Raw genomic sequence first — 12,416 nt, forward strand, 5'->3', positions numbered from 1 at the left:
CTAGGGGTGTTTCTCCCAAGACTAATGTGACTAAATACATGTGGATGCAGAGTGCTGCAGGGATTCTGAGGCTTGCAGAGCTCCAAGTGATTTAAAATACGTACTTTGATATTCAAATAGGAGCTAAGAGATTTGATATTAGCTGTGAATATTATAATAAAGCTAGATCTGAAAGTGTGTAAATTTAAGGGGCAAAATAATACAAAAGATTTTGCAGTTACACTGTTTCTCCATTTTATTTATGGAATGAACAGAGGCAGCACAGAATTTGAAAACTGTATTGAACTTCATAGTGCCATTAAACCTGTAAAAACACTGAAAATGTTGCTTAGATTTTTATCCCCCACCTGTGAGCTATACAGATTGTCTTGCAATGAGAGCAATGTGATGTTTAATTGTTTTCATTCCTCTGCATCTTCCTGAATTCTTAAAAAACAATTTACATGTCTTTAAGACTTTTACGATGTCAGTGCAAATGACCCATGGTGAAGGAGTGCATCAGGAGTCTGTAATGGAATCCAGGAGTCTGTCCAGTGAGGCCCCATCTACTCTATCTAAAAATATACACTATAGCCCAGAACCTATAGTTCAGTGGCACTGCCATTGGCACAGTGTTCTGGAGGAAGAAAAGATTATATTAGGGTTCCCATTTTTTGTTCTGCCTGTTGCAGATTTGGCCTGAGTCACAGTACAATTTCTATGACTGCACACATTTTTGCTGGCCATAGTTTCTGTCCTCATGAGCAAAAACCAAAAGCCCATAGATTTGGTGTAGCTGAGCAGCTCCTGGTGTGGGAGATGAGGAGGCTTCTGAACTTACTGCATGGTGGAGCATCAGGCAGGAGGCAGTGGCTCCCCAGAGAACAAGTAGCTAGTGGGGACAACAAAGGGATTTCAGGTAGAATCAAGGTAGTGAGGTGAAGAAGAAGATACTGATGAGCTACTGTAGAGAAAAGCCTGGGATCCTCTAGCCTTGTCCAGACCTTCTTCTGGTTGTTGCACCCATAAAGGGGACAGTGTCAGCAGAGCAGGAGGATCTGGAAAGTTCTCAGTTGTGTTGCATTGCAAGTGTGAAAAGAGGCTATAGCAGAACTGAGAGGGTTAATATTTCTGGCAATGCAAATGCATGAAATAAAATGCACAAATCACCTTTATTGAAAGCTGTTTTTACAGTGCAGAGGAAAATTGTATTTACAATGAAGGCACACTGCATTCCACCTATTAGATCTTGGACGACAGAAGTTGTTCTGATGTAATATTCAGCCACACTGATTACTCATTTTTGTGCCAGAATGCTGTGACCAAAATGAAAGAGGACAAGCTCATTTAATTATTCCTAGAGGGAATACTGTTTAATTTAGAAACAAAAAGTTAGATTTTAAAGCTGCATTGTTTATATCTATTTAAATGCCTCATGAGGTCATGTTCTTAATTTAGTATTTTATCTTAAAGAAAATGATAAAAAAGTAACACTGTCAACAGAACAAAGAAAATACATTTCTATTGAAATGTAAGTCATTGTATGACTTTAGAGAGTCTTGGTAGATTGTCTGTCATTAAGTTGAAATATCTATATTACAAGTACTGTGGCTTGGCATTAAAAAAAAAGGAACCAATAAAATGTTCATATTCTTGTACCATAGCAAAGGTCAATACAGGGATTGGTCTTTCCTAGTTTCTGGTTCATGACACAAATTTTTTTTTCTCTTCTCCTAAATCTGATATAACTGAGGAAAAAAAAAATCCTAGAAATAATTTTCAATTGGAATGCTGATTTTATGCAGAATTTAGTGAGGATATTTTAAAGGGAGAACTCTGTATCTGCTTTAGTTTGAAGCTGCCGTCATCATGTCTTTGCACAGAGATAGTACAGGGTATCGGTATCTGTCTCTGTCTCTCTCCCTCTTCGATGGTATATTTATAGCATCCCCCTGGCCATAAAAGGTATGGACTGGGGCTCTGACATTCCACTGACTGCAGGCATTATTTTTGTTCTGGACCTTGAAGTCCAGTCCTTACCCCTCGTCCTAACTGCCTCTTTCTTTGCTGGCTTCATTGTTGCTATATTTTTGTGCTATTCATCCACTTGGGGCTTTTCCATTTGCTGCCATTCATTTGGATCCTGGTAAGTGGGGTTTTTTTATGCTGGAAGGCTTCAATTATTTTTAATCTGAATCTGTAATGCGAAGTTGATAGTAGCTCCCTTTATTCGTCTTAGCTCAGCAGTTGAGGGATTTATGGATGTGAACTGAAGACATCTGAAGGTTCAGCTGTGAAACAAAAGAAAGAAGTGCAGGGCTCTTTTATTTTCACTCAGCTATCTTTGCATATTGTCACAGTACTCTCAAATGAAGCATGGGTTACTGAGATACAGGAGGAGTTTGTCAGGTAATCTCCTGTGGGCTTACAGAATGTTTAAATAACATAAATATTTTCTTGTTGCATAAGATGTTATCTTTTCTGTGCTTACAAGAGTTTCTTTTTTTTAATCTATTTCACTGTTTTCATTGGTTGGTGAAGTAGATCTTTAAAGAATTACACAGACTGATAAACAGCACAAGAGGTAATGCCAGCAAAATCTCTTCCCTTAATGTGTAGCTATGAACTATGGACAAGTACAGAACTATCTGTCTGCTCAGTAGTAATTTTAAATACTCATTTCAACAGCTGCTAAAATATAGCTCCAAAAACTGCAAATTCATCTAACTATGGCCACTAATATTTTTTGGCCAAGCTCAGAAGTTATGAAGTGCTACACAGATCTTGGGAGGGAGTGTTGCCCTCACACTGAAGGGGGCTGGTTAGTGGATGCAGTCTAAGTGGGTGCAGGTAGTATGGATAAAACTTACGAGATGGGAGTCAATCTGATAATCAGGCAGTGCTCCAAGGAGGAGCAAAGTCCTTAGAATTTTCTGCATTACTTGTCATCTCCGATAGCATCACACTACTGTATCTGATCAGACTAATGTAACTAGCTCATCCTGGCCTGTGAGCAATCCGTGATGTTTCAAAGGAAATATAAAACATAACTCATAGTGTGATAAAATACCTATGAAAGGAGTTTCCTTTTACATGGTGTGAGTCAGTGTTGGTCTTTGATTTTAACCAGGAGAGCTGACTTTGTGCTCAGTGCCTGCCTTGCTATCCTCACTCCTATCATAGACTTTTACTCTTGAGGACAGTGAAATGCCGACCTTTTATGTTTGGAAGAAAAATGTTTCATTTGTACATTTTAAGTTGTTCTTTTAGTCTGATAAAATGTAAATGAAATGCCTCACTTAACTTCTTAATGGACAACACATGCAGCGCTTTATACTTTTGGATCACCTTTCGTACACTGAAGCCTGGAAGGCTGTGGGAATGCCTGAGCTGAATGGCTGTTAGCATTGTGGCTGTTGTATGAATGATGAAGCCAGCCAACACTTCAAATAAAGCTGGTGAAGACAAACTGTAGTACTCTGCAGAAGGAAAACAGGATGTTCTCATGTTCCTTCCCTTTCAGTGTGCAAGACAGTATTCTTCTGTATGCCTTAATCTTCCTAAGCAGTGACCACAACACTTATAAATCCTAAACCTATCTCTGCAGAGCTTAAAGAGGAAGGCAATGAAGAAAAATGAAGAAAAAAATCTTCTGAAACTAGGGAAATTAAGAGGAACTACATATTACTGGTAGCTAACAGTGAAATAAGTAACAACACAAAATACTGACAGGTATCAGAAACAAGGATGCTAGACAGAATAATTGCATTCTTTTAGACTGACATGAAAAAATAGCCAGCATGAGGAATAAGGGAGTTAAAAAGGAACATCAGTTTTTGCCTTAGGGAGCAATGGACTAACACTCCCATTTCTCCTTCTTCCTCAGATAAAAATAAAGTAAACGCATAATCTGGTCTCCTTGAAGTCATAGTTTCACTGTGGTCAAGATATCAGCAATTTCTTTTACATAAAGAATTTCTGAATGAGTGTCTTCCTTGTTGACATCCTTCGACTAAATGATCTATTCAGTTGTCCTACAAAGAGCATCTTCCTTGTGAGAGCCCTAAAATATAAGAAAGTTTTCCTCTTCGTTTTTGGTTTTGTTTGGTTTGGTAGGTTGTGGTTTTGGTTTTTTTTTTCATAATTTGCCTAGGTTAGGGTGAATACCTCAGCAGTTGTCAAAGAGAATAGTTTGAAATTTGTTGACTTGCTATCAGAACCAAATACTAGAGAAAAATCCAAGGACTGAAATCTAGGAAGCTTAAAGACCAGGGAAAAAATTACAGAATCATAGAATATTCTGTGTTGCAAGGGACCCCCAAGGATCATCAAAGACCAGCTCCTGCCCCTGCACAGGACAACCCAAATCACATATCTAGATTTTCATGAAGTCATGATTGCTCTCCAGTTCTGCAAGTGTATTTTACATCCAAACATTACATTGTTTTTCATTAATATGAGGAAAACAAGAAGCAGAACAATTTTCCCACTGTTGTGATTGATATTAAAAAAACCCCAAAACAATAACAAACAGCTCTCACCATTGTTTTTGGATCTTCTTTAAATCCTTAATATTTCCTCATTGTAGCTAAGTTCTGTTACTAGTCAGCTGCTTTTACAGGGTCAATCCTAGTAGCCATGTAAGCCTAAAATAAAGAGAAAGAAAGGTTATCGTATGGATTACTTGAGGCAAGCTTGCATGTCAAAGTAGAAAAGTCAGTTATAACCACAGCAAAATTAAACAAAAGCAAAATAATGACTGAATTGCTGGTTTTAAAACAAGCAAACAAACAAACAAGGGAAATTCTTTCTGTACTCAACTCTCATTCCATTTTGAGAGGGGAACTACTTCTCACCTGATCAGATTTTGTACTACAAGTGACCACAAGACCACCTACCGATGTCATGCAAAATAAAACTTAAATGGGCCTATTGTCTGGAGGAAGGGTTTTGGCAGTCTTGAACATAGTATTTTAGGTTTAAAAAAAAGGATTTGGATTGAGGAGCATGGTATTATTTTACCCATTGCATACAGACTGTATCCCTGTTTAAACTGTAAAAGTATAAAAAGCAATAAGCCCTGTTAAATTGAACCCTGGTATCACATACAAAACAATCACTGTAATGCACATTTAGAGAAAAACTGACATCCTTCTCAATCTTCGTGTTTTAATTCACTGTTGTAATAATAAATGGAACATTAAATTCAATCTGAAAATTTAATTACAAAAACAAATTAAATGTTCATATATTTTTGTTTCAGCCTTTATAGCCTTGTTGGATTTACTCACGCCTTTAAAAAAAATTATTACTTTATTATCTCTATTGTAATTGAACAGAATTATTTACACTACCTCTGAAGAAGCCAGACACACAGAGTTTCATTAGTTTGCAGTAATACGTGAGCACATAAAACTTGAATAGTTTGCAGTAGCAGGGAGGCCAACTACAAATGAACAGACACAACAGTGCAAAGGTTTCTGGTCATGACAGGTGATATGTGAGCATCTTCAAACCTGAATATGAATCTGTCTGAAAGTCTAAATCACATAATAAGGAGATAGCTCTAAATTCATCGCAGTTGATTTTTCAAGTTCAGTGTTAGTTTGTGTGAAGCTGTGTATTATTTGTATGCTAACTCAGGCGTTTTCATTGCAATAGTCCTTATGTTTGGCCTGTTCTTTTTCAGACGTCATCCTATTTATTTACATTCAGAAAAGTGCAGTGAAACCCAAAATTCAAAGGCACCCATGATGTCTTTACCTTTCTACCAAAGACACCACGAGCACTATGACCGTGCGTACCGCCACAAAGCGCTGTCGTCCACTGTGAGCCAGTACCAAAAGGAGACAAAGAGCAAATCTGCCGTCTATGCTCAAGGATCTGCAGCTTACGCCAGGGGCTCCGCGGCCTATCGCCACTCGTCTGCAGCAGGCTTCAGCCTTGACTCCTCAGCAGCTTACAGTCATGGATCCACAGCCTATGACCACTCTGCCATGCAAAGTAAGAGATCTGCTGCCTACAGCCTCGACTCTCAGTCCCTCAGCACCAGCTCAGCTGCCTACAGCCATGGATCTGAATCCATCAACAAGCTGGCTGCAGCCTACCGGCTGGGATCTGAAGCCTACAATTTTGGGTAAGAATATCCGTCTTCAAAACAGCATTCTGGTGCAAGTATGTCCAACCACTTCCCATTGAAAACAATGGCAAAACTCTCCTCCTTGTCCACATAAAGTTTCTCTATAACTTGGTGTTAATCTGTTTTCCTGGTCTGGTGTTTTCCCTTGGCTTTGGCAATGGGAAGGGCTGTGGTCAGCTTAGTTTGTTGGACAAATCCATGTGTGAAGGTTGGACTGTCATAAGAATAGCACTGGCAGTGCTGATGTGGCTGAATGGTGACATTCATGCTCCAAACTGCTTAGGCATGAGCTACCTGTCCTTCCAAGTTGTTTAGCCATATTAATACAGCTGAATTTAATATGAAGAGTTGAGACAGCTTTTGGATTGAGGCTGTCTCTTATCTGGCCAGGTTGGAGGAGTAAAAGAACTCAAAGATCTTCATGCAAGTTTGAGCTGATGTGTCCATACATGATTAATTCTTCTTTGGCCTAATAGTTTCACTTTTGTGCTGAGTGATTCAAGAAACTGAAATTTTCACACTGTGTGTTGGTTGAGGCATACTATTTCCAAAGTAGAAATAACCTTAAGTGTCCATCTTGCATGAGAAGAGCAGCTATGCTTAGCTGCCATGGGGTTTTTTTAAATTTAAGATAATAAATATTGCTCAAGAAATTACATTAGCAGAATATTTTTTGATATAATAGTCTCATATTATTTGTATGCATATATCTCAGAGATTTACAGAAATTAGGGAAATATTAAAGTCAGATTAGGGCAGCTGTTAGCAATGGAACAAATGATCAACAAATTACAGCCCTAAACATCTGCTCGCTGTTGTATTAATGTAAAATTAAGAGTATCATTAGCAGAACTTACCAAAACTTGTCCACCAGAAAATTTAAATTTTGAAAACTTAATATCCTCCCAGGATTGTGGATAATGGTGAAATCTTGGCCAAAACCAATGAAGGAAAGACTACATGTACCACAGTAAACAATACCTTGTGATTTCAGCCTTCCCTTGGCTTTCAGGAGGTTCAGGGTCCAATCTCTTTGCCAGGGTTTGTTCAGGAATCTGAACCTCAGGCTGTTACAGCCCAGGTGAATGACTTTATTTAACTCCTCACTGCAAGATAGACATTGAGTTGCTGGAACGTGTCCAAAGAAGGGCAGCAAAGCTGATGAAGGCTCTGGAGCACAAGTTTTATGGGGAGGAGCTGAGGGAACTACAGTTTTTTATCCTGGAGAAAAGGACACTCAGAGGAGTCTTTATCACTCTCTACAACTGCCTGAAAGGAGTGTAGCCAGGTGGGATTCAGTCTCTTCTCCCAGGTAACGAGACAGGATGAGAGGAAATGGCCTCAAGTTGCACTAGGGGAGGTTTAGATTGGAAATTAGGAAACATTTTTTCACTGAAAGGGTGGTCAGGTATTGGAATAGCCTGACCAGGGACATAGTGGGATTACCATCCTTGGAAGTGTTAAAAAATGTGTGGATGTGGCACTTAGGGACATGGTTTAAGTGTGGGCTTGGCAGTGCTGGGTTACTGGTTGAACCTGATGATCTTAGAGGTTTTAATGAGTCTATGATTCTGTAGTTGATTGTCTTAGGCTGGGTCATATCCAGGCTTTGCTGTTGAAAGAATTTTACTTGTGCAGATAATTAACCACTGAACGAAGCAGTGAGAATCTCATTTATAATGAAAAAATAGGAAACTGGAGGTGCTGGGACTGAGGGTTTTGCTTCCAAAGGGAGCTGGGTAGGGGAAGATATCCCAAATTTCTGCAGTGATGCAACTGTGCCTGCACTCTATAGCTGACCCCAAGCCAAAGCCTCCTTCTTCTTAGAGAAAAGGTTCCCATAAAAAAAGGAACTTCAAGATGTGAAAAATTATTGTTTAAACAAACCCTTTTCTGAGTCCCAGTCACAAGCACTTCAGTTGTCATATGAGTTTCTTCTAAAACCTGTATATTTTCATTAAGAAGAACTCTAATATAAGAAGTGTAATATTGAAGGAAATTAAATTGCTTAGTTGAGAGAGAACCTAAAATATTTCCAGGTTTCCTGAGGTTTTGCTTGAGATAAAAGCTTTTGGTTTAAAAGAGCATATTTGCATATATAATGCTCTGTACAAGAGTTGCCAATAGATTGATCAGAGATAAGAATGTCTCAGCTGCAACGTCTTTATTTCTGTGATCCTGTCATTGTGTTGGAAGTTTGAGAAATTCAGTGCTGCTACCTAAGACTCTAAAGATTAGACAGATGTGATTCCAATCTGTCTTACACAAAACTTAATTAACACAGGAGACAATATTTCTGAATGAAAATCTCAATATTTAACTAGGGTTTATGGTTAATACAGCCTCTATGTTGGTATTTATTTCTTTTTTTGCAGCCCATATTTCTGCAATTTGCAAGAGCTAAAGTGGAAAAATAATGCAATTCTATGGTTAAATTTAGCTCAAATTTGAAGGACTTCTTGCCAAATTTGTGCTGGCTTTCCCAGATAACCCAAAACCCTTCAAGGGATAATGTGGAGACAAAAAGTGTTACTCAAACATATTAGGAAAATCAGATTTTCTGTTTTCATCCATATGAAAAGATTGGTGTAGGGAAAAAAAAAAAAAAAGAGTCTTCAAACTCTTCTAATTTTCTAGAAGTAGAAAAGACCTTGAATTGAAATGCTGTACCTAAATGACCCCAACAGTAGTGTTTGCTTGAAACCAGAATCGACACAGAAATCCAAATCCAAACAAAATTTTTCAGCTAACAACTGATGATTGCATATCAGTGAATATGACCATCAAATATACTTTTTTGCATAACGGATATAGTTTTGCAGAAAAACACCCTAAATCCCAACAGAAAAACTCAAATACTAAATTTCTATTCAGGACACTTCTTATTTTTATCTAAAGTAGCTTCTGTTAAACTTATTGTTCTTGCAAAATTTAAGTCTCATCCTTTTCTGTAGTCACAGTACAAAAAAGTGTTCATGAAGCAAGAGTGCTGGCATGCAGTAGTGCTATGTGAGGAATTTATCATGGGGAGAGCAGTGGAGAAGGACTAGGAACTGAGTGACCTGCAAGACCTTGACCCAGACCCAGTTCTCTGATGTTGAAGCCTCACTTGAGTGAAAAACGTTGCCGGAGTGTGGACACAGGCAGTTTGAAGGAGCCACAGCTTGATTTTTCAGGAGGACAAAAAATTTTCCATGTGCAAGTGGCCTGTCCCCCACATTCCACATCTTCTTCACACCACAACAGCTTGAGAAGTACAAGGAAAGAAACGAAAACTGGCAAAATCAAGAGCAAGTACGGAAGCTTTGCAGTTGGGCAAAGGTGCAGACATCTGGGCTCCCAAAAGGAAGAGCATCTCACCACGTAGAGGTTGCCTCTTCACACCCAGCCCTCCCCACCAGCTCATGGGGCTGTCTCTAGCCAAGCACTTTTTCTTTGGCCTCAGCAGAGGCAGGAAAAGCGACGTGTGCTGCTTCCCGTGAGGCTCTGTACAGGTGAGGGATGTATATCTCCCACAAGCTGATGTTGTGGCCATCCATCCTCTTCCCCATCCAATCCTTGGGGGCTGCCAGCATGGGAAAGCTGGCTTCTGTGGGAAAACCTTCCACAGCAGCGCTCCATCCTCCGTGTGCTTCTGAGAAGCTTTCAGTCCGATCTGCCAAAGCTGCTTATAGCACAACAGGCCTGTCAAACCGGACTGCTGGATTAAACTCATTTAAATCTTTTTTTGTGGGAGCTCAGTGATTTGCCTTTGCTCAAACTTTCACTGTTTTTCCATGTGTTATTTTCCTGTCTAGCAGTATCAGATAATCCCATTGTGTCACAGACAGATTATCTGTCACCCAAAGGGCCAGACACCTGCTTGGAGGGAAAACAGAAGTTACTGGTGTGGCTCAGGCATTTGCGTGTATTTTGCAGGTCAAGCAAAACAGCGAAGAAGACATGGTGTAATTCAGGTGTACCAAGAAAAGGAAGGAGAGATGACCTTCTAAATTGCAATTAATTAGGCTGCCAGTGAGAGCCAATGCTCTTCTGAGCAACATTGTAACCAGGATCGGGACAAGGCTGAGTAAATAATACACTTCCAGAAATATGAGAAGACCATGGTCTTGGCACTGCTTATCCTTTGGTTTATTATAGGTGAGAGTTAAGAAGCTGGCTTCCAGATGTCATCCCCAAGCTTGGAAATTGTTTTAATGAGACCTGCTATGTGGAAACAATTCCCCTTCAAATAAAATTGTTGTGGAAGCTGTGTTAGGGAATATTGCCAGCAATATTGCCTGGGCTTGTGACAAACCTGTCAGCAACTCAAAATGAATATAGTCACAAGAAAGTACTTCTCATTTTTAAAGGCTGAATTTAAAGAGTTCTGTTCTGAAAATATTTTTTTTTCCTTTCCTGTAACTGGGTTTGCCAATCCACTATCTCCTATTTACAGTAAGTTAAAATAGTGCATATTAGGAAAGAAGCAGCTGCTAAAAGAGAGCCAGGAAAATGCCTTGTGGCTAATGGAGCTTCTCCAGCAAGTACAACTGGTGCAACCATTGTGTATACCATCATCTCTTTCTGCTTAGGACAAGATACATGATTTTGTAGAGGTATAAAAGAGCTTACATTGTTCCTTTTCATTCAGGAGTGAAATAACTAAGGAATAGGGTGTTGTGGTCTGATCCCAGAACACATTTCTACATCCACTGGGTGCAGACTCTCTTTGTGCAGCATGGGAAACCTGTCCCTTCAGGCACAGAAACAAGGGCAGTGCCAACATATTCTCTGTCTAAGAATAAGACATCAGAACAGAACAAAACACCTCTTTGGGATTTTCAGATGCCCTGCACAGTGTTTTCTTTAGTTCCTCTGTTGGGCTAGAGGGAAAAGTTAATAGCATCTGTTTTTTAAATCTCTACAGGACAATGCCTGTGACTTTTACAACTCAGTGACTCTACTGAGAAACTAGAAAAATGCTGGTGTTGATATTTTAACATGCTGAAAACCAACCTAAAGTGAGGACAGTAGGCTTGGGTCACCAACCTTGATAAGCCAGTACAGATAGTATCTGACCTGGAAAAAAATATACATATGCTAGCTGGGCATATCAAATGAGGCTGAAAGATGTTAAAAGGTCATGGTACTGTTCCTTCCTATGAAACTAGAGAGCACTGATACCCTGCTCCTTCTCCTCTGGGGAGATTCTGTTCCACATATCAGGTAAAAGGTTGGAACGTTTTAAAATAAAGGGCAAGATTTTAGAATCTGGTTCAAGAAGCAGAGTCCTCCTTTGGGCCACCTAAATAATGGTTTTTAAGCAGGATTTGTTTTTTTGTGTTGCACAGGAAGAAATAGTAAGAACACAAAAGGAAAACAGGGAAATTAACCTCATGATAGAATAGTGTTCAACTTGTTTTCTCAGAGCTCCATTTGAATATGTGTTTCTACTAGCCTCCATGTAGCTCGGCCAGAACAGAAACAAATGATAAGATTTGGAAAAGAGAAATGTTTTCTGCTGCTTCAAATTTATTGAACTCATCTCTTGGTTTATGCAGTGCAATTCTAAAGAACATTTTGGAGTGACTTTGGCTATCTCTCTGAAAACACCAGCTGGGTGCTCTGATATGGTCATGAAGGTGAGACATTCAACTTCAAACACTTAGAGTGTTTGAGTAAAATAACAGCCATCAAACAAACAGAACCTATAACAATTTATTCTTACCTTTTCAAATAATTTTAGAGAGTTGTAAGTGAAAGATAGGAAACCCCCACTACCATACAGGAAAGACATCAATAAAATGCCTAGCAGGGAGTGATGGGAACTGATATATATGCTAACTATTAATTCCCTACATGAGTGTGTAATCTGGACCTTAAATGAAAACTAAACTGACAGCAAGGCCAAACTCTCCTTTAGGACTAATGTGTTGGTCTGGAATTAACAGTGCTGTAAATGCCTGAGCTGAAATTTTCACCACATTTCAACTACTTTTATGAAAATAGAAACTTTTTGACATTTTAACTTAAGTTCAATTGGTACTGTGATCCTTCTTGATCTAGAAACAACCAGGAATCAAGTGGCCTCCTAACAGGTTCAGCCTAAAGCTCTGAGGAAATCTAATGGCAGTCAGAGTCAAAATTCCAGGTTTGACCCATTTTAAAATAGGACAAAAATAAAAGTCACTTGCTAAGTAAAGATCTGCAGCTCCTTACAGGCTCTAGTTCAATTAAGAAAAATAATGAAAATAGTTTGCCTGTGATGTTTCTCATCACTTATTTGATGAGTTCTCCTAGTGCATTTGTGGCTTGC

The 12,416-nt window shown here is 39.1% G+C and overlaps 1 protein-coding gene across 2 annotated transcripts in view; it reads left to right on the top strand.

Annotated features, from left to right (window-relative positions):
- The first annotated feature begins 1,973 nt into the window (after positions 1-1,973).
- The window catches only part of MYOM1 (myomesin 1), an 84,082-nt gene continuing 73,639 nt past the window's right edge, over positions 1,974-12,416 (top strand). Inside the window, exons 1-2 of one of the 2 annotated variants that reach the window (XM_069004546.1) lie at positions 1,974-2,125; positions 5,669-6,115. In XM_069004546.1, coding sequence (XP_068860647.1) covers positions 5,730-6,115 — 386 coding nt within the window. In that variant the 5' untranslated portion in view covers positions 1,974-2,125; positions 5,669-5,729. The remainder of the gene's footprint in view (positions 2,126-5,668; positions 6,116-12,416) is intronic. The other variant, XM_069004547.1, reaches the window with a different exon arrangement.

Source organism: Aphelocoma coerulescens, chromosome 2 (genome assembly GCF_041296385.1).
Source record: "Aphelocoma coerulescens isolate FSJ_1873_10779 chromosome 2, UR_Acoe_1.0, whole genome shotgun sequence".
NCBI classification, from domain to species: Eukaryota; Metazoa; Chordata; class Aves; order Passeriformes; family Corvidae; genus Aphelocoma; species Aphelocoma coerulescens.